Source organism: Sinohyriopsis cumingii, chromosome 10, assembly GCF_028554795.1.
Source record: "Sinohyriopsis cumingii isolate HCF-2022 chromosome 10, ASM2855479v2, whole genome shotgun sequence".
NCBI classification, from domain to species: Eukaryota; Metazoa; Mollusca; class Bivalvia; order Unionida; family Unionidae; genus Sinohyriopsis; species Sinohyriopsis cumingii.
The window spans coordinates 115,734,818-115,757,628 of record NC_142970.1 but is presented as its reverse complement, the minus strand read 5'-3'; the positions used below and the strand labels follow the sequence as shown (position 1 = coordinate 115,757,628).

At 41.7% G+C, this 22,811-nt stretch overlaps 1 protein-coding gene across 1 annotated transcript in view; it reads right to left on the bottom strand.

Moving 5' to 3' along the window:
- Positions 1 to 22,811, bottom strand: part of LOC149791073 (uncharacterized) — a 189,274-nt gene that overhangs the window by 42,547 nt on the left and 123,916 nt on the right. The window contains exon 17 of the mRNA XM_089973000.1: positions 330 to 746. Within this exon, the coding sequence (XP_089829126.1) occupies positions 330 to 746 (417 nt within the window). The remainder of the gene's footprint in view (positions 1 to 329; positions 747 to 22,811) is intronic.

Below are 22,811 nucleotides of genomic sequence, written 5' to 3'. Positions count from 1 at the left end.
GTGAATTCACAACATTGACTTTAGCACATTTGGTCGGAAATTATTATGTGTATAGTCAAATAAGGAGATACCATAATCTAACAACCAACTTAATTTAGCGGATCCCCGATGTTAAACAATTTCGCGGATATACTCATTTTCGTGCATGCAATTAGTAAGATAAAAATTTGCGACTATTTAGTGTCGTAGGAAGATTGCTCTAGCAAATTCCGCGAAGAAAATTCGAACAGAAGCAGGTTTACAGTAATACTTTGAATCATTTGTATTCGGGGACAGACAATAATTAATACAATGTTTTGAAGACAGGATATGCAGTGTGATGATATTACCTGAATAACAGTTGTCTGCAGACGTGGACCCTGTTGCATCAGTTGTTTTACCAGCTGGACATTTAATACAGGAACCTTGACCCTGGAGACTCTGATAAGATCCAATGTCACACTGAATACAAGAAGAAGCCCCTGGAGAAGGTTGATACCATCCCGCTCTGCACGCTATGCATGCCTGTGAACTTTCATTTGGCTGGTAATACCCTGGCTTACAGGGTGTGCAGGATGTAGAACCCGAACTCGTTTGGTTTGTGCCCACAGCACAAGATTTGCAAGACGTTTGCCCTGTAAGATCCTGGTACGTGCCTGGTTGGCAGTTTAAACATGACTTTTGACCAGTTGCCGATTGATACATGCCTGCTTTGCATGTCATGCAATCAGAGACTCCAGATGGACGATATGATCCAGCGGAACACACTGTGCAAATATATATTAAATTTCGTATATCAGCAAACGTTCTTTCTCTCTCTCTCTCTCTACTGATTCAATGTAAGGATATAACAACTTCTTGTCGTCATTACCGCACTGAAATACTTCATATCTTCACTACACTATTTCCATCTTTATGCTTCCAGAATCGAAAACATGTTGGTAACTGTAGGAACATTTACTGCTCATACCTTGTTTCGCTTACCTCTAACGCAGGCTCGCAAAAAAGGAAACAAAACAGAGAAATGATCATGAAGATTCTGCTACAGAAAATGATAGCGTTTAAGGAATTAAATGAATTATTGAACTTTGACATTATAAATGATTTCAGGTCTTCCTACCAGTATTAAAAGTTGTATAGTTATAGATACTAATTCATACTAGCATTACAACTGTTATGGTTATGAATACAACGTATGATCTATGATACAAAAATGGGACTACTGATTGAGCATTTGCAACAGTTTTATTTTAATCAACTACGGAAGTAGAATATGTACGTTAGCTTAAGAAATATCGTATCTACAAAAGTAAAGGTCGCTAATTGGTTCAAAATAATTATCAGAATAAAAATGAATGCAATTGTTCAGATGACGTCAGATTTAGGGTAAACTGTATGCATTATTAGAAGGTTTGAATGGCCCCGGGTGGCCGAGCTGTTCTCTTCACCGATCTGTCCACGTGGGTTCAAGTCTTGGGCTTGGTCATATGCGGGTATGTTAGAAAGCTTCCCAGCAGCTTCTGGTGGGTCCGCGGTTCTTACAGGGGCTTTCTTTATCCACAAGTTATACTCGCCGCCATGTATAGCCCTATAATGCGCCGCAAAATGATGTTAAACCAAAAACAACTACAAACAAACAACAACCATTTTTGACTCTATCCTTATTGCCATACAGTTCGTAATGGATGTAAGCGTAATGTGTCGATCTTACCGTAAAAATGATTTGGCCAAACATTACCGTTACGGTCTATGAGAATTTAATTAGTTCCCTGGCCAATGCGCTATACACAAACATTGTCAGATATCACGTTAAGGTATATTCACCCTTCTAGCTCCATATTCGCAACAATCCTCAACTTTAATGCAAACTCAAACTCAGTTTAATGTAGCTGATGGCGAAAATACATTAATTTAGAGTGACTGGAAGCATTGAAACCAAAATTGATTAATGCTATCATTAAATTCGTGAAATTTGTTTCATTAAACTTTAAACAATGACATGTTTATAAGAGGCACATTTTTGAGCTGCGGAGTTTTGTGAATGCGGGAAGTATGCGACATTATAATCCACGGTTAATTCACTTACACATTTGTACATCAGTTCTAACACTTAAACAAGAGCAAAACATTATGTAGTCTTACACTCTCTTACACACAAAATGAACATTACGTCGTTCTGAGTGAATAAAGAAGCCAGTACAATATATTTTATGTCTGTTGAGTCTAGTATATCTTATCACAGGATACAATGCCCACGATGTAGGTTTTTGGCAGCATTGAACATGTACTTGGCCTATCGAATGCCATGCCTAAAACAATCTTGAAAGATGTTGAACACACGCTCTGCTTACAAAGGTTGGTATCCTATAAGACAAATAGTCACAGGCTTTCAGATAGTCTATGATTAAAGATCTGTAAGAACACTTGCATATTGTTAAAGATTTGGTCTAAATCAGACTTTTCGCTCTCCACAATCTCACTTTGAATCAATGACTCTTTGTTTGAATAGTCTCATACCATATACGTTATAAGAATATGCGATAGTCGCATACAAGTGGAAATGTCTCGGAGTTGGTATTGCACAAGACTATAGCAAATATTTTAAACAAAGCCAATACTCTCACATCCATTTATCGGAAAATCACGAATCCATCTGTAGAACACAATTTTGTATGTCAATGAATCATTTGCACGGCAGAGTATATTGAAAAAACCTAATTTGATTTATCCTCATATACCTCTACAGACCACAGTCCGAAACTAACAGATCACAACTCGACTGGTGTCAGCTGATCGAACTATTGAATTATTCTTGACGCTTTCATTTGACAATATTCTAAGTCATCTACCCGTTAATGCTTTAAGTCTGTCCACAATTCAAATCTGTATTTGGTACAATATTAGCAGACAGACGTTTTTTCCTCTAGACTTTAGCACTTTAATTTGAATAATGATTTCCTTATGTACGCCAGTTTGTACAAGAGAATAAAATGATGATTTACTTTTCTCGCACTAGCTTTCACTGTAACAGAATTAGCAATGCATGTATAACGAATACACCAAATATAGTTTTTGTTGTAACTATAGAAATATGCTTTGCGGAAAGCAAGAATTCGGTTTATGCTAAGAGTCCTTCCTTTAAATATACGACAATATTAGTCTCTTAGCGTACGATCGTAGTCCCCATTAGTTGTCAATTAATAGCGGTGTGGAAGTACTGTATCCATGTCATTAAATGATGAAGAACCGTATTATCAGGTAGTAGAACACATTGGTTACACTAACTATCAACATGTATTACACAGTTTGTCGATTAAAATAAAACTATTAAGTCATTTATCAAAATTAGGAATGACCACGCCGAACGCAATTTTATTGTTGTTGTTCTGCACCTTGATTGATTTTTTTATAAAAAAAAAATAGCTGGATATTTCCTCACTTATAATAAAGGCTTCCATTATGCCACTACATTGGTTTTAAATACTTCTGATAACGTGCAAGAAACATTTTTTGTTTCTGGCTGAATTAGGTAAGTATCTTCAACAATATTTTCTCCCAACATCGCGTGAAACAGTTACAAAAGCTTTAAGGACGTATTGTATATCTGAAATGTATTATACTCGAAGATTTACTGATTTAAGTTGCTCATCGATTTCATACTTCTACGTCGTCAACTTATCAGGTAAAGCTTGATTGTAACTGGATAGTAGGATTGTGAGGATTCCTATAATTTGTCTGAACTATCAACAAAACTCTTAAATGTAAATGTTCTAAAAGATTTAGGTGCTTATCATCATCTAATGTGATGAAATTGACAAAAGTATAATGATGAATGTATTCAATCAGGGATGTACACTGGCTGTCCAACCAGCCAAATGCATATTCTGGTCCAATGGATGAATGCTTGCTTCTCTTGTAGCTCAGATGCCTATTGCAAGTACACGAATGCACTACTTTGAATTCAGTGTCTTTTTATGAGGTCCCAAGTGTCGTGGATTTGGTGAAAGCGACAAGCCTCGAATATAAAGACTCAATAAACATTGTTGACCCTTCAGTGAAAACAAAAGAATCCCTTCCTCGACCCAAGAATTGAAAGCCCACAAAATGGATCCTTCGGTGGAAACAGTAAAATACGAAGCTTCCCTGATCCATGCAATGATAGCTCTAATAATGGATCCTAACGTGGAAGTAATAGAATGCCTTCCCTTATCCATAAATTAATGCACCAAAGAAAATGCATTTTTAGCAAAATAAATAATTCACGGTGTGTAGGCTGTGTGATATTACATTTCAGAGACCAGTTTGGCAACACTGCCGTCACCACAAACAGTTACAATATGATGTCTCTTTCACTGAAATAAATGCACTACACTGGTGGTTTTTGTTCACTGTACTTGTCTAAAGAAGCATCCGTTCAAAGATACCAGATGCCAGAAGGCGGAGGGGGAACAGTGCGTAGATTTGACTATGTTAGGTGGAGTGTGTTGCACTTTGGTTTATATCTAAGCAATACATATATACAATTAAGACGATTTACTCTTTATAGAGTAATTACAGTAAGCAATATGATATTTCCTAGTTATGTTTTGAAACATAATGCTTCAGACATGATTACTTAGGTCTCTTCCACCATGCTCAATGGTGATGATCTTTCATGACTTTGCATCCCACTAATTTCTTTCAGTGAATGTTTTGAAAGTTCATAGTTTGCATTTTAATAGAATTATGTCGACCTTACTTTAGTTATTAATTATTTCTTCTCAGAGGAATTTTAGGTAATTTTTTAAAATTTAAATCTCTTTTTCTATAATAATACATGTACACATAGATGGTCACCTTGACCTTTTACTCATTTAATTACATAATATTACAAGGCTGGTAAAATATTGCAATATTAAATTGAAGAGCGATAAATGGTGATATTGAAAAAGATGATTCCTATTAGACAGATTTATTTTAATATATTTTTCTGATTTTCTTAAATAAAGCTCAAATATTTCACTGTTGCCTGAAATGTACCATTGCTGTTTAGGTGAGCATGAACTTGCAATAGAATTTAATATTCACTATTGTAATCACTGACAAGCAGAACTATACACATTGCTTACTTATGTATTGAACTACTATTCCTTGGGCTGTCAAGAAAATCAAGGGTTGATATAGGACACACGGTACTAATGATATGGAAAAATGGGAACCATCCTGGAAATGGGTAAACATAAAATAGAGTTAATATGGATTTGGCTGAGCAGGATTGGTTAATAATGTAAGTTATGTTTTAGAAAAAATAATCTTTTGAGAGCTTATCCTAATTATCTTAATTATAAGTGAGGAAAAAACTAGAGACATTGTTTTATTGATGGAATTTCGGTCCTTTAACAGTCTTGAGTTTGGAACACTCATTACTAAAATCAGCACCTGACTCTTTGCTGCGGAATTGAAAGCACATGTTTCAAATACATGCATGTCCAGAAAATGAAGCGGCTCATATACTTTCCTCTACACAAAAGCTGACATCCAGGTTTCATCTATACTGATAAGTATAGGTTTAATCATGAGCACTCAAATCTTTTAAGTTATTGAATTTTTAATATCATGGTGTTTGAATAGGTTTCCTATGGGGAACTGAATTAGTACCGTGAATCCTATAGACAGCCACATCGATAGAGTGTCTCTACATATGCAAGTTTGGCAGTACTGCAGTCACCAGAAACATCTACAATATGTTGTCCCTCTCATTAACACAAATGCACTACACTGGTGGCTTTTGTTCATTATAATTATCTAAAGAAGCATCCGTTCAAAGATACCAGATGTAAATGTCTTACAGCCGCATATAATAACTTCAACTATAATACATATGTCATTTCCAGTATGAGTAAAATATATGTAAGTTGACAAACAAAAAGACTAAAACGCGACCGAAACTGGTCGATCATAAAAAGTGATATTCGGTAATCAAATATAGCTCTTGGTAAAAGTACAATTCTTTAATTGCGTTTATTAATGTTGTAGCAAGTTTTAGTTGTTAATGGCCATCAATGAGACCATTCTAGAATTTTAAAAAATAAACAATCATAACTATGTACGTAAATCATGGATTCTAACATAGCCGAATGTTTAAATTGGATTGGGAAAGAGCTACAATGAAGTTCCAAAAGTGTCCGAACACTTTATTCCACTTGTTATATACAGCTACAAATAATGCTTGCAGAGTTTGCGTCTTCCGGTTGGCGATTTTCAGCCATTTTCTCTAGATATTGATGGGTACTTTATTAGCAGTGATTTCCCCTTATTCAATATACAATATGCCAGTAGTGATTTCACATTATTCAATATACAATATGCCAGTAGTGATTTCCCCTTATTCAATATACAATATGCCAGTAGTGATTTCCCATTTTTCAATATACAATATGCCAGTAGTGTATAACAGGCATTAATTAGGTTGCTAAGTAGTTAAGTGGGATACCCTACGGACAATGGAAATTCCAGTCAAAACACCCCTGGGACACTCTACGGACAATGGAAATTTAACATGGCGAAAAATCGTGGGACAATCTACGGACAAGGGGAATTTAACATGGGAATAAATCGTGGGACAATCTACGGACAAGGGGAATTTAACATGGGATTTTTTTTTAAAAATTTTTTTTAAAAAAGGGGTAGGCAATTCAAAGACTATCTCTTTTCGAGAAATATGGCTGGCCCTGAAAAGGGCCTTTGGGTTTTCTTCTTCTAATTTCTTCTTTTCCTCCACCAACTTCTTATTTTATCTCCAACACTCTTTCTCTTCTTTTTTTTCTCCTTCTCTTCTTTCTTCTCTTCCTCCTCTTCTTCTTTCTTCCTCTTCTCATTTTCCTCTTCTTTTTCAATTTTTTCGTTCCATGTTCTTATTCTTATCTTTTCCTCTTCATCCTCCTTCTCCTCCTTGATCTCTTTCATTACACCACTAATCTTGTCCTTTGCTTTCCTTAAATTGTTAATTTCCATCTTTACACGATGGGGACTATAGGAATAATGGTCTTCAACCAGTCTTAATAGCATCTGTTCCATTATTCCTAAGTTGTCTAAAACGTCTTGCAAGGTTTGTAATTTGTCCATTTGGTTTGACGCCATCTTCTTTGTATTCTTTGCAGAATGGTTTGAACGACGAATACTGTGGGTTCTTATACGAAAAGCGCGAACGTGAAGGAAAACATCCCCTAAAACATAAAATGGATCTTACCTAGATGATGACCGAACATCGCGCGGACGTGAAGGAAAACATCCCACTTTTCTCATTTCATATAATATAACCCTAACTATACTCTCCACATTTGCTAAGAAACCCATAATCTACTATTCACACCAACATACCTGAGCTCTTACAAACACACAAACACATACACTTCCACTATTAATAAAGAGTTAGTGTTTATTTTCACACTACTCTACCTACATACATTGGCAAATTAATAGTTATTTCTTTTCTAGAGTATTGGGTAGCCCTGAAAAGGGCTGTTTTGTTTGGAACTTCATAGGCACCTGGTTAATGGTGGCACCTTCCAGGCCTGGCGCCACATACACATCTTATCCCCCAGTTACTTTTTACCTTTTGGGGGGAGAGAGCAGAGGCAGGATATGTCGCTTCAGAATCCCAATTTTCGCTCTCTGGGATTTTGAAATTTCTTCTCTCCTTTTCCTCCTCCTCTTCTTTGTTTCTTCTTTCCTCTTTATATCTTCTTTCTTCTTCTTCTTTATATCTTCTCTCCTCCTCTTCTTTGTTTCTTCTTTCCTCCTCTCTTATCCTTCCCTCCTCGACAATGGCTTCCGCGGCCAGTTCATTTAATATGCGCCTGGCATATTCCAGATGCACATGAAGCTCCAACAGTTTCTCAAGTCTCGTGTTCATTTTTTGGTGTTGATCAGTCAACAAGGGTAGCTGGACTGCCGAACGAGTTTCAATTTATACTGAAAGCGCGGACGTGAAGGAAAACATCCCCCTAATAACATAAAATTCATCTTACCTAGATCATGACCAAAAAAACAACAACGCGCGGACCTAAAAGAAACAATCACTCACTTTTTATGCTACCCATCACTATTTTAAAATTTTTTATAAATCACTTCAATAGACTATCCACATACTCAAGGCAATCCAATCTAACCCCAAATATACACCTCAAACAGTCCAAAAAAAAGATATCATTTTAATCTACTATTCACACCAACTTACTTGAGCTCTTACAAACACAAACACACCAACACATACCCTCACATTTTTATAAAAGTGTTAGTGTTTATATACACACTACTCCACCTACACACATTGGCAAATTAATAGTTATTTCTTTTCTAGAGTATTGGGTAGCCCTTAAAAGGGCTGTTTTTTTTGTTTGCTATGGCATTCTTTTTTAGTTTCTAAGAATGCGATGTCCTCTGAGGATAGACTTTCTGGCGATAGGTCTGCTTCTTCGGAAAGAGAAGAAGAACTCTTTGGTGTCGATACGGCAATCGACAAAGCCTCTGTCAGGTTCAGGTTGCTGCTGCTGCTGTTCTTGTTGCTGTTGCTGCTGTTTTTGAAGTCTGTACTTCTCTGTCCATTCTTCTTTCTCCCTGTTCACTTCTTCTCTAAAGAGCTCTTCTATCAGGTCTTCAGTGACTTTTAGCATTCTCACATTCTCTATTTCTTCTGGCTTCGGTATCAGATTGTGTCTGACCCTATGCAAATTCACGTAGGCTTCGTTGAGCTTAGCTAGTTTGGAGCACATCTTCGTAGGAGGATGAGTCGACAATGGATGGTTAGACTGGAAACAACCCCGGTTCTTAAAGTGAAAGCGCGGACGTGAAGGAAAACATCCCCCACACGGTTTTCGATTCGCAACGTTCAGTGATTGTCATGAGAGGGATAGTAAGAAATGAAAGAGCATCAATTCAACATTCTTATAGCTAAACAAAAGACAAAGGCATTTTTTTCTAAACACAACATTTTTTATTCAAAAATCACTTAACACTAAACAACAACTCTAACATTTTTAACAATAATCCAACACTATAACATCAAACAATTTTTTCAAATCACAAACATTTTTTTCTCAATCTACAATCTACTTTAAACAGGGCTGACAACGTTGTGAATGAAATTGTGATTTCCACTGTTGGAAATCATTAGGCCATTGATGGACACTACGTTTCCTAGCTTGAGACAAAAGATAAGCATAATGGTCACAAAACCATCTATCTACTTTCACATCGTTTCTAGCAGAAGAACGAGGATCAAAATGAGTCACTAAATGTTCTAAGGAATAGCCCAGGCTGCGATGATGCAGAAAATACACACAGTACTGTCCACACACCAAGGAATCTGTGCCTTGTAATTTCACATTATTGAATCGGGTGGTTTGAGCATTTCTTCTCATAAAGTCAATGATATCGTCTTCCAAAGGGGGCAATCCGTACGAATCGAAATATTCCACACATCCTTCTTGAGGAAAGTAGACGGCTACCCAGTGGGTTCCTGGGAGATGACTTTCGTCCGTGTTGATCACGTAAGCTTGATGGTCTTTAGGTTTGCGATGAGGGAGTTCATCTTTAGCACAGACGACAGGATTCCAAGAAGCTGTATACGAACTGTGGTTCAAAAGGTAATAAAGTTCCCAGGTATCCATTTTTTGTTTTTTTTCTTCTTCACAGGTAATGATAAGTGGTCAATTCGATCCAGACTTTTTGCTTGAAAATGTCTGACGAATAAACGGTTATTCGTTCTGTTTCCTCACTCTGATTCAGGAGAGCTTCGATACGATGGATCTCTTGAGTGGTTAATGGTGGACAAGAATGTTCACGCAAGTCTTTATACCACTGGTGCAACACGTCTTTGTTCGAGATGAGGCTCCAAGCTTCGTCCAGATACTCGTCCAATTTTTCTTCTTGACTTAACATTAGGCATTTATCGTGTTGAATTTGACTGGGATGATCGTTTTGACATCCATAACAATTTTTCTTGATCAATTCCGTTATTTTGTCGACCAAGTGTTTGGCAAAACAGGAGACTAAATGGGCTTCTTGTTCTGGCCATCTCGACTTCATCATGATATCTTCTTCGTCTTTGTCTTGGGATTCTCCTTCCACGGTCTCCTCACATTTCATGTCCAAAGTTTCTTCACTAGGTAAAGAGGGATAACAGTCTTCCATGGCTTCTAGTAATCTAGAATGACTTCTCTCAAACTGTTGATTTCTATCGTATTGTCAAATTCTGCATACAGGATCACGTTCAACGTTGGATCAGCAGGGTCTCGATTTGCAAACTGAATTTCCACACGAATCTGACCAGATTTTATAGGGTGGAAATGTCCCTCGTCGCTGCCTTGGTCTGGAGTGAAATCGAAAGCCCACAAAGCATAGCCTCCTACATAATCCTCGTACGTAATACCGTGACTGGTGTTGGTTCCTAACTGACCGGTGGCTTCGTACAGGGACAAGTACGATCTCAAGTAATTGTTCTGGGCAAAGTTAGGCTCAAAGGGTCGTGTACACAAGGTCTTGCCGTCGCGACTGACTTCGATTTTGGACACGCTAGAGTGTCGAAACTCAAAAGGATTTTCGTTGTGAAGTCCATTGAAAGCTGAATTTCTGACGATACCAACGATCAAACGCTTGGGTAACTGTCCTTGAAACAGATGATCTTCGATCATGGATCGCTGTCCAACAGGAATGGTGAACGTTTTCACTTCCACACGTCGTATGGGATACTTGGCGGTCGTTCTGCTCAACGTTTGACTGATGTCGTTTCCCACTTTAGGTAACACTTCCACACGGCGTACGTAAAGTCTGGCTTCTTGGATAACAGTTTTGTATTCGTTGGCATGGGCCATCAAATGGAAAGCGGCAGTGCTACGATTCAGTCTCAGGCGAATATCCACTCCGTTCAGTAAATACTTTTCTTGTAACCACATGTCCAAATGCAAACGATCCATCAGTTCTAAACTACGTCCTTGCAGAATTTTAGTTCTACGTGTGTTAAACCCCGCATTGTGAGGATTGTCATCTTCTGTCAGGGCTGTGTCGCTAAACGTGGCTGCACCTGCCGTGTCAGGTTTCCATACCACGCAAGCATCCAGATGAGTATTCTTGGCTTCTTTTCCGTACGTCAAGAGATTTTCCAAGTAGGCACGATATGGGTAAGTATCCATGCTGCTGCTGACCAGTTTGTTATTCAAGTACAAGTCCACTTCGCTGAACAAGGAATGCATGAAATTGTTGACGGGCGCTACCCTATCATTGGCTCCAGGATTGGTGTTGTCAGTTTTGATCACTTTGACTTTCAAATACAGGTAACTGCTATTCAGATCGATGTAATCTTCGGGTTGTCCTTTGATTTCGAACTCGATGGGAGCGGAATCCGTCAAAGAGGAGACGGGATGAAATTCCACCCACTGGGATTCTTGCATCGTCATCATGGTGGGGGGCATGGCAAACATATCCAGTTCCGTCTTGGAACAAGCACATGACTCTCGGTGCATCATTTTTTTTCTGTGTCTCAATAATCGAAAACGTCTAAGTCTCGAACGGTTCTTCTTTTCTTGGCTTTTCTAGCTTGAAGTCTGGTGAAAGGGTGTTTTCTTCGTCGTCTCTTTCTGCCTTGTCCTTGCTGAATGCCTGACTCGGTAGCGTGCAGGGCATTTATAGGTGTGTCTCGTCGGCCTAAAATGTCTTTACCCGTTTGCAGCAGGACATTTTTGCCTGCCCTCATGGAGGCTTCTTTAGGGTTTTGTTTGTCGATGATGACATTTTGGAGAAATTCTTTGCCTTGCGTCAGTGCCGCATCTTTCAAGGCGTGCAATCCGCGTGTCACCATCGGTTTCAACACCGGGACCACCGAACGAAAGGCCGATTTTAACATGTCTCCTAAACCGTGTCCTCGCTGTCGTGCAACCCCTTGGTACACTGGATACATGACTTACTTACGAATCGTGAGAGAACCGTTTTCTAAAATGGAGTTTCACCGTGACTTTTCCTTTGGTAAATGGAATATTTTGTCCCAGATCTCCTTTTATAGTAATGTTGACCGTGTCCAAATACGACTTGCTGACTGGCAAATAGTGAGGATGGACAAATTCGCGGTGGACGTGGTAAGTGTTTCCACCTTCCTCGTCAGCGTTCGCGGCAGAATCCACTTTGAAAGGAATGACACGCAGTAACGGTACGGAGGTGTGTCCCACCACGTTATACTCCACTGCATCGGAGTACACGAACATCAAATTCAGTCCTTGGTTCAGTTCTACTGGGGTACGAAATAACTTGCTAAAAGACTCGTTGTCGTAAACGATGGGTAATTCGTTGTTCTTGAGTATGGTCATTCTCAGGTTCATGTCTCCGCCCAACATGTCAAACAATTCAGGACAAAATAAAATGGACATGATTTTACTCCGCTCAAATTTCATCGAGAAGCGACGAGCTACTTTGTGGTACTCCATGGTGACACTTATTTTGGCATGCTCCAAAGCTTTCCCAAACACGCCATTAAACTTGGCAGATATGACGTTGACCAAATGTTGACCACTGAAATAATAACCTGGGGGAATTAAAAAGTGGTAGGTCCATTTTTGAGTTTTCTCATTATAGATTTTATTGTCATACGTGACTTTCTTATTCAACTCCTGTTGCAATGACTCGTCATGAACTTCCACATTAAAAAAATTTTGATTGGGAATGACATTGAGGACTTGGGTCGGGTGAATGATTTCCACTAAAGCCACTTCCCAATGGGCTTCGTGATCTAAGGGGATGGCCTGAGGTAATTTGGCTGTGTAACAGCACAACGTGTTGTGGGGAAACACCTCCATGGAACTGTCACTGGGTAAGGTTAAGTAAAATTGGTTTTGGTGACTCATAATTCCAGAGTTCTGTGGCTGTCCGAGGGAATATTAGTGGATGTCAGAGGTGTGTCTCCGCCCAAAATGGGGTTCTGGTTGTGGTTGTTGGAGTGGTGACTGGCACTGGCACTGGACACAACGTTCCCGTTCGAGGAGAATTTCAGGGAGGGATTGGGAAGCAGGTAACCGATGCAACTGCTCAATAAAATGGTCCACAATTGTTTGTCTCCTTGTTGCAAACTCAAATTGGCGATGGCTGCCCCGATGACACAATACACCACGAAGATTTGGCAGAAAAAGACGATTTGCGTTTTAGGCACACGTTCTCCACACCACACCCACAAGGGTTGTTTTTGTAAATCTTGCACAGAAGAACTAGGGGAAGAAGGACTGGTCGACGTAGCTGCGTCTGCTGCTGTGTGAAAGGGCATGATGGTCACTTCTTCTTTTTATAGTCGATGACTTGCGAAGCGTCGATCCAAGAATCGAAACTGGGTGGATATCCTTTCCAACGTACTTTGACTTCTTTGACACGTCGTTTGCCCACTTTACGGGTTCTGCGTTCGAGAATGCTTTCGATGTCGTACACGTCGTCTTCTTTTTTGGTGACACGTTGTAACTCGGGCAAATAAAACGTTCCTTTGAGTACTTCTCCGTTCATGTCTTCCAATTTATAGACGGCAGGATGACGGCCATGTACTCGTCCAGTGACGCGAAACAGTTCGGTCGTCCAGTTAGGTAAGTAACCTTTGTCGAAAGTGCGTTTGGTTTTGCCAATGCGCACCCAATCTCCCACGGTCAACTCTCCACTTTTCTTGGGGACAGCCCTCGTCGGGGACGTACCGAACAGGCGCTCGAACACCAGCACTTCGTTGTCGGGAGTCACGTCTTGCGGGGCACGTCCGATGCTTCGATGGTAAGATTGGTTGTACGCTTGCACCAGGTGCGGTAAGATGTCGATGTACTTCAGAGTGTGGTGATGCGTAAAATATTTCCACATGCGTTCTTTCAAAGTACGTTGAAAACGTTCCACGATACTGGCTTTGGTTTCGGGATTCTCGGTGGTAAAAAAATGAATGTCACGTTTCTTTAATTCTTTTTGGAAAGCTTGGTTCAGAAATTCGGTGCCTTTGTCCGTTTGCCATCGAAGAGGGTGACGGCCACTTTGTTTCAACACTCGTTGCAGGGCTCGCACTAACTCGCTGCTGGATTTGGAAGACAAGGGCACGACCCAGGCAAATTTGGAAAAGACGTCGATGACACAAAACAAATATTTGTAGCCACGATTGTAGCTGGTCAAATGAGAGACATCGGCTAAATCGGCTTGCCATTGATGATCGATGCCTTCCACTCGGGTGCGACTTCTGGCAAACTTGCGTCGAATGGGTTTGTGTAAAGTGTAGGTAGCTTGTTCTTGTAACCATCGTTGCACTTGAGGTAAACGGAGACTTTTCAGTCGCGTTTTGGCAGCACGATACAATTTTTGAACTCCTGCGTAACCTGCAGGATGCGAGGGATCGTAGTAAATGCTGGCTAAGACTTTTTCCATTTTTTTGTGTGTTAATAAGTCACCCACTCTTCGGTGATGCTACTTTGGGTGGGACGAAAGGGTGGTTTGGAAACGGATTTACGTGTCCGATGGGCTACGGGGGTAGAAGTCGAAGGTAGTGGTGATGGAGGTGGAGGTGACAATGGAATGGCTTTGGTCTTCTTTTCTTTTTTCGCTTCTGGTTTCCCTTCTTTCTTTTTCACTTCTGTCGAAGGAGGCGTGGACATCATCTTTTTAACCCAAGCTTTCATTTCTTCTCGTTGGGGTGTGGGGGACGGGGTCAACAAGGATGCTGCAATCTTACTCGAAATGGGAGCTGCTGACGGTGTTTGAAACACTTCGCGCATCTCTTCTTCCTCAGGTCTTTGTGGGGTAGCATCTCTGGTGACCCTTGGGGATGGTAGTGGTGGTGGGGGTAATGATGATGATGGTGCTGGACTTTTCATCAAGGTCTTAAAATCTTTCAGAGTGGGTAAAGCTGTTTCGTCTAAAGCTTTCTGGTGAAAGAGTTGCAGTCGTTGCAAGAGTTGACCGTACTTTTGCGATTTTTCTGTTTCGGACAAATCTTGGCGATCCATCAAGGACTGCAATTCGTGTTGTAACTGGGACATCTCGCTCAAATGGGGATTGGGAGGTAAATGCGGGGTGTGTTGTTCTTGCCACCGATGGTATTCCATCCATCGTTTGTAAGGCACTAAAGCTAGTTTTCGTCCTTCCATGGGGTTGTCAGGGGTCGATTCTGAGATCTTGGGACTTCCGAGGGCCTTTTTATCTTGCTCCCACCAGTCCTCCCAACATGGTTCCCAAGACTCCTTTCAGTATGGGGCCTAACAAGAGAGGTAAAATGCCTCCACGTTGGACCAACATCTTCTTTTTTTGACGAATGGGAATTTTCTTTTGAACCATTTGGCGAAGAACGTGACGATGTTTTCCTAAGCATTGTTTCTGGTGTTTGGACAAAGGGATCGTGCCTTTCAAAACGTTCAAACAACATTCGCAGACGGTATCGATGACCTCTTTGGAGGCCGTTTGAATGAGTTTTTTTCGTAGGGGTGAAGAAGCTTTGGACAGGACAGATAACAGGTCCCCATGTTTAGCTAAACGTGGTGGCAGTCCTTTCCTTTTCTTTCCTTGGGGTTTTCTGGAGGGTGACATTTTTTGCTTGTGGGTTCCGGGACATTCACCGAACAGACACTAACGTCGATGACTTAACGCACGCCCTTTTATCTTTTTTTTGGGACTATCGCTTTGTCATAAAGGTGACAATGTTTTTCCCAAAATCGCCAAGGAATCCTCCCCTTTGTTGACGCCTCTTTTTCTTGGAACGACTGTGTCTTTTCTTAGGGTAATGTCGATGCTTGGCTAAGCGCTTTGTCGGATGACGCGTCTGCCTTTGTCTCTTTCTTTTGTGGCTTCTTGGAGGTGACATCTTTTTTACAAGTTCACTGATACCCCGACTTGGTCACAGGCTCTTTTTATACTGGAACGCGTCGCCACTGATTGTCTTTACGTTTTATCAGTTTGAGGACAGGCATGACACGTCGTGCAGGGGTACGCAACGGACTAAATCGAGCCAGTTCTTGCTTGGACAAATCCAGTAAACTTTGTAACATGCCCGATCTTTCTTGGACTTTGATTTTGGGAGAAGGTACTTTGTGAGCAGCAGCCACTGCCACTAAATTGGAGGGTCCTGCCACTGGGGAAGTTCTTTTGGGGGTCATCAACGGAGATGTTCTTGGTGTGATCAACGTCTCCAAGTACTCTTCAGTTCTGGGTGTCATCAACGGAGAAGTGGATGAACGTGAGGATGCCGGAGACGCAGTCACTGCCGTGGCAGGTCGTGGTTTGCGAGTGTAAGGTTGCGTCCTGGCCGAAGTGCCTCTCTTGCGACTAGTTTTCTTCTGTGGACTTTTCTTTTTCTGGGGACTTTTTCTCTGTTTCTTTTTCTGGGGGCTTCTTTTCTTTTTCCGGGGTGGTGGTGTCTGGTAAGAGGAGGGTCCTGCCACTGGAGAAGTTATTCTTCTTGGGGACTTGGTCTTTTTCTTTTTCTTCTTGGGGCTTCGTTGGACTTTTGTCTTAGGGATAACTTTGGGGGCATTAGGATCCCATCTTAAGAGTGAGCGAATGATGACCCCTCCTAGAGTACCGCTCCCTCCAGGTTTCAAAATGATTTGTTTTTTGGTTTGAGTGTCGATGCGGGGATCGGCCAGTTGGACCAAAGCGACTTTGTTTCGATCGAAAAAGCGTTGGGTTTGATGAGGAATCTGAATGATTCCTTGGAGTAATTGACGTGCCGTCACCGTGAACCATCGTAAGACTTCTTTGAGACTAGCTTCTAAGACACGAGCTCGTGTTTGTGGATCTTTTTCTCGACTGATGCCATACAAGGCACGAATCAATTTGACGGGAAGATGCGACTGAAGGGACGTCATGTTCACACTGTGTGAGACAGACGAAAAAGGGTCTGAGGTTTTTATAGATTTTTTGATGGGGAGTGAAATGAAGTCGAGGACGGAGACGTGTACAGGACAGGCCCTCCGTCTTGGCACCAGTGGTGAAACAAGTGGGTACGAAATCGCAAATCCTCGGGGGTCGTAGGTTTCAAATCGACGAGTAAATAGGCGTGTGGCGTTTGAGTGGCATCGTCGTACGCCTGAGTCAGCCAAGGCGTTCCTAACTGTTTGGCTAAGACTTGCACTTGCGATTTATCTCGAGGGCTTTTAAACAAGACCACGTAATGCGCATTGAGACTGATGGTGCGATGGGCTTTACTTTGTTGAAACAAATTTTGGGTGATGTAAATGACACTGGCATTACGGTGATGCCCTTTGCGCGTGAACCACAATTTAATTTCTTCTTCGTCTTCTCCTAACATGTCGTCGAAAATGACCAAATGGGTTTGACGGGAGTCAGAGACGATGCCGTCGTCTTCTTTAGGAATGCCTTCCACAAACACGATGGAATCGCCTTGACTTTCTCGCAAGAGGCTGTACGCCGATTGCCACTCTTTGTAACACCACACGATCCGTTGAGGGGGTCGATCGATCAAATGATGTTTATGTTCGATCAAACGTTTGACGAATTCGGTTTTGCCTGAACCGCTAGGTCCAGCAATGAGCATGTTAAAGGGATGGCGAAGATACAAAGCCTCCCAACTGGCACGATCTAAGTGTTCGTCGATGACTTTGACAGTAGAGGAAGAGGGAGCAGAGACAGTAGAGGTAGCCATGGTGTGAGAAATGTCACTTGTGACACGAAAACGAACAAGACAAGAGTTTATATACTTTTTTCAGAACACGTTTATTGAATGTTTTTTATCAAACATGAATACGAAAGACAAAAATACATAAAAGCCAAAGGCTTAAGTACAAGAATAAGAGGCACATGATAACGATGAACGTGGAATAAACACAAGTGTCTGTACAACAATCACATGTTTTGGGTAATGTTCTAACTAGTTCAACAGGGGGTAAAGTCACACAAGTGTCCTCCCGAAAAGGTCTTTCAGGTCTGTCCACGAAAGTCCTGTCTTGGGTGACGGGTTCTTCTGGCACCGTCACTAACACGGGTTGAAAAGTAACTTTTTTCCTTGAACAACTCTCGTGCATACTGGGCCACTTCTTGGGTCCAAGCCTCAAAATCCCATTCTTTCCAGGCACGGACATCTGTCCAATGGGGATGTAAGTCACAAGCTACACACACATCGTCATACACGTCTTGGGTAGCTAAAAGTTGACGAATCTTTTTTTCCTGTTGAGGTCGAGAAGTATCCAGATGAAAACGCAAGGCTTTGAGCAAAAGGAGTTTTTCGTGACCATTTAAGGCCATGGAGGTGGTAAGTACTGATCGTAAAGAGTCCACAAAGAATCGGCTGGTAAACGAAATCCCAAAAAACAAGTCACTAAGACACACACCACTTGTCGTCCCAAATTGAATGGATACAGTTCTTGTAATAATCGATGGTAATGATCCACGGTTTGAATATGGTCATTGAGTTCCTTCCACGGAATCTGTTGGATGACATGTGACATAAGTCGTGGCATGGCAGCCTGTTTTTATAGTCTCTTTGTTTCGGAAACAATACACGTACTTTCTAGCCAGAGATCTTCGTTCTCCAGTAGGGAATCTAAATCTTGCATACTGTAACCGAAACTTCAGAGTTCGTTTAGAAGTTTCCTCTTCCTCTAAGTAGATTCCACGTAAAATATGTTGATAATCCTTTAACTTGTCTTCCTCAATGTATTGCTGTAGGTGAATCTCGAAGTAACCAAAATAATGAACATTTCGATCATTCACTAACTCAAAGTGTTGAACAAGGTCTGACCACTGAAACAATTTCTGACGAATCAGTTCTCTTATACCATTCAGGTACCAGTGGTTAAAGATCTGGTGACGTAACGGATGCAATTGTTCTTTACGTTTGACTTGTATTTTCACCAGCTCTCGGTAAATGCGTTCTCTCAACTCCACAGGCAAAGCACGAATGTTCTCTAGCAAAGTATCCATGAATAGGTCATACTAAATCCTCTTTGGTCTGACACAAGAAATGTACTCTTTGCACAAACATGGTTTCACTTCAGTGTCGAATTTAAATCGTTGAGTCACTAATCTACACATTACAATTCGTTCAGAAGTTTCCTCTTTCACCAAGTTGACATTGTGTTCAAGATGTTGGTAATTCGTTAACTCTTCCTCTGGAATTCGATGCAGTACGTTTACAATGATGTAGGTAGAATCGTCCATACCAAACCAATCCTTTTTAAAACTAGAGGATCGTTGATCAATGTCTGTCCGATGGAACACTTTCAATTGAATCAATCCTTGTATAGCCTTCAGGTACCAGTGGTTCAAACACCGGTGACGTGACGGATGCAATTGTTCTTTACGTTTCACTTGTATTTTGACCAGCTCTCGGTAAATGCGTTCTCTCAACTCCACAGGCAAAGCACGAATGTTCTCTTGTAAAGTATCCATGAACAGATGATTATGGTAAGAAGTTACTTCAATGTCTCGGTCCCACTAAGGGTAAGTAATGACAATTCGGTGACCATCGAGCATGTTCTACGTAGGCCGAATCTTGCGGTTCCCAGTGGTGAAGTGTCACATCGCAACTGAAGCACCTGACTTTATCTCCTTCGCCCAAGTAGAAAAATCCGGCTCTGGCTAATTCTTCGGGGGTCGGTCCTCCCAGATACTTTGGCCATTTTCCTTTGAACGATTGAAGACGATTTTCAAAGTCGCAGTATTCCGACAAACGCACAGGAAAAGAATATTCGTTTTTCACAGGTTCGTTTCGATGAGGGTTGAGTGACATGGGTAGGAGTTTGCTCAGGGCTGGATGACATCCGTAGGGGGGTAGACGTGAAGGTGAACATTCCCCTTTAAAACGAAACCCAGTAAAATGTCCAAGAGGACGAGCAGCATCGCTTTCGCATCCCACAGGTTTGACACGCACAGCATCACTTTCCATGATAGGGGTAGGGGCACTAAAGTTCCCATGATGCTTTACGGCATCGCTCAGGTCACAAGGTACAGCATCGTATCCATCGCAAGGCTCACAATCGCACTCGTCTGCAAACTCCGTTACGCAATTACAATGGTAACCACATGGACAATCGCAGTTTCCTTCCGAACATTTTCCGTCGCAATGCATGGGTCTTATCCATCCAATATTAGTCACACTAGAGGAAGATACAACTTTTTTACAATCCCCAAACTGGAACGATGCCTCTTTCAAAGTATTCATCTTGTTCGCTCGGTCTTGGTAGTCACAATGAACTATCGATCTTGCCTAGGGTTCCTTTTTTATATACAGACCAATACCGACGTGACCGTAAGGTAAGGTGAAATGATTGGGAAGTCGAACTCGCTTCTGGTATACAATTTGATAGACTTTTTCCAAGGGTCGACTGACGATGTGGTGAGTGGGTAAACGTACAATCTTGTTCGGTTGATAGGTGGTCACTTTAAAGTTTCCATCCTCTCCCGATTGCAAGGCTTCTTTCAATACCCCAAAGTTGACCACACAACTGGTACGATAATTCAGAGTCAGTCCTTTCACTTTGCACGTCGTGTGCACTTCTCCTTGTGTGTCCCGGTATTCGTAGCCGTAATTTTTGGGACCGCCACTGACGAAACTTAGAATCTTGTCGTCGGGATGCTCGTCTGTCCAGGCTCCTAAACGGTCTCCTTCGATGTTAGGGTGATGTTGAATCGGGTGATGGATGTAAATGCAACTGTCCGTGTCAAAGTACAGGACGCGTTCTTCTAACAGTTCTAAAGCTTCGTACAATTTTAAGCGAGCATGGGCTGTCACGTAAGCCGCAATGATGACATTTCCAAAAGGATCGTCTTGTACAAAGTCCAGATCTTCTTCGTAATTGACCAAGATCAAATTCTCTCGAACGACGTTCACGTGTTTCATGTATTTGGTTTTGTCGTGAATCATCTGGAAGTAGCGGGAAGGTTCTGTCAAATATTCCGTCTTGGGTAAACACGGTCGTTGTGCCATTTTACCCCACAAGCAATTTAACATCACTTTGGCAAACGATCGCCTGCCTTCGTTTTTCTCGATGTGGTCTAAAGTGATGCCTTCTTGTTCGTAGTATTTCTCTTTGAATTGTATTTGGTCTTCGGGAGTGTGACACCAGGAAGGATAGCCGCTAGCTTCTTGTTTCAGTTTCAAAAAGGCATCCACGTAGTCGGCGAAAATGCCTTTCTGACTGGGGTCACCCTTGTGGTATTGTTGTGTCTTGGGAAAGTGGCAAATTTCGTACACTTCTAACAGTTGGTATCCCATGTCCAGAGCTTTGAACAATTCTACGCTGACCCAGGTTCCCGTCAAGGTCCGTTCTTCCTGGCTGTGATGGCAAGGTTGGTCTTGGTTGCACGTTTCGGCACAAGTACGGCACAAGGGAAACATCAGTTTGCCTTGACAATGGTGAGGTAAGACGGGATGGTATAGGTTCGTGGGAGGCAAAACTTTACACTTGATCAAGCCTTCGTATTGTCGAATGTTTTTCAGGTCGATGTGTTCCGTCAGCAATTGCGGGTGCCCTACAGGAAAGCGACAATATTTGCACACGTAGGGATACAGCGAACACACGTCCAAGTATTTGATTTCTTCTCCTTTCTCTTCGTCGGCTTGGTACAGCAAACAGGTGGCATTGGTCCTTCCTCCGTACAAACTATCCCTCGGGTTCAGCGGGTCCATGAACTGGTAACTTTCCACGAGGCGTTTAAACTCGGGATCGATTTTCATACGGTGATCGTACTCGTGTTCCCACATTTCCATCACTTGGTATCCTTGCTGTTCTAACTTTAGGCGTCGCTGACAAGTGTCCTGGTACAAGTCTTCCATGGTTCGTTGCAAAAACTGATTTTTAGTGTCACGGTCAGGGTAGCAGACGGGACATCCGTGAAATAAGCAACCGTTAAACTCGTACACGATCTTGGGGTTTTCTAAGTCCCAACCATCGACCGAATACGTTCCGATGGTCTTTTCGCCCCCTCCGTTGCGGGCATGCTGAATCCACTTGTCTTCCTTGTCGCACAAGTAATGTAACCAACGTAGGGCTTTGACCGAGTATTGACGTTTGACAAAGTGGGTCGTTTGAGGGCTGATGACAGCCACGGTGTTTTCAGGCATGAATCGTTGTCGATACACTAGGGAACACGCTTTGGCAATGGTGCAAGCTTCTTTCAAAGGATCCACCCCTCCGTGTTCCATGAACAGTTCTCGAAATTTTCCACAGCAACGTCGTAAAATGTCCACGTCGGAACGACAATACTTTAACATTTCTTCCTGAAAGTCGAAAGGGTCCGAGGCATGAGCCTGGTACCAAGCGTAGAAAGCTTCTCGTTGTTCGGTACGCATGTTGTCGGGGTCGTAATAGTGAGCCTCAGGTAAATGGGGTAGAACGGCATGTTGATTGGCTTCCGTGTTGAAAAAGTGTGGAAAGTACCCTTTAGCCATTTCTGTCATTCCAAACGTTTTAGGCATTCGACTCAAAGGCATGGCCAAGTAACTCATCGAATCTTTAAACTGTACTTGTCCCACTTGCATGAAAATGATTTTGGCTCCGTTCAAAGTGACTTTAGGACGTTCGGTGCCATGTTCCGTATAGTACCTCAAAAGAAACTGTCCATCGTATCCGGAAAAATTGTGAGCCATCACCGTGGCATGACGATGACAATCTCCGTAACGTTCGATGTCCTCTTGGCTCCACGTCTTGTCGACGGGGTCTAAGACCCATTGGGCAAAATCGGCTAACGTGTTCGGTCCCCGAAAGATTTTTTCACGTCCTCCAGGAATTTTGCTGCAGTGAGGGCAATGACTGAAGATAGGTTCTTGAATGCACTTCTCGCACGCTCGATGAGCCACGCAGAAATTAGGAATGTGAATGCCAGTCTCTTGCATGCATTCGAAA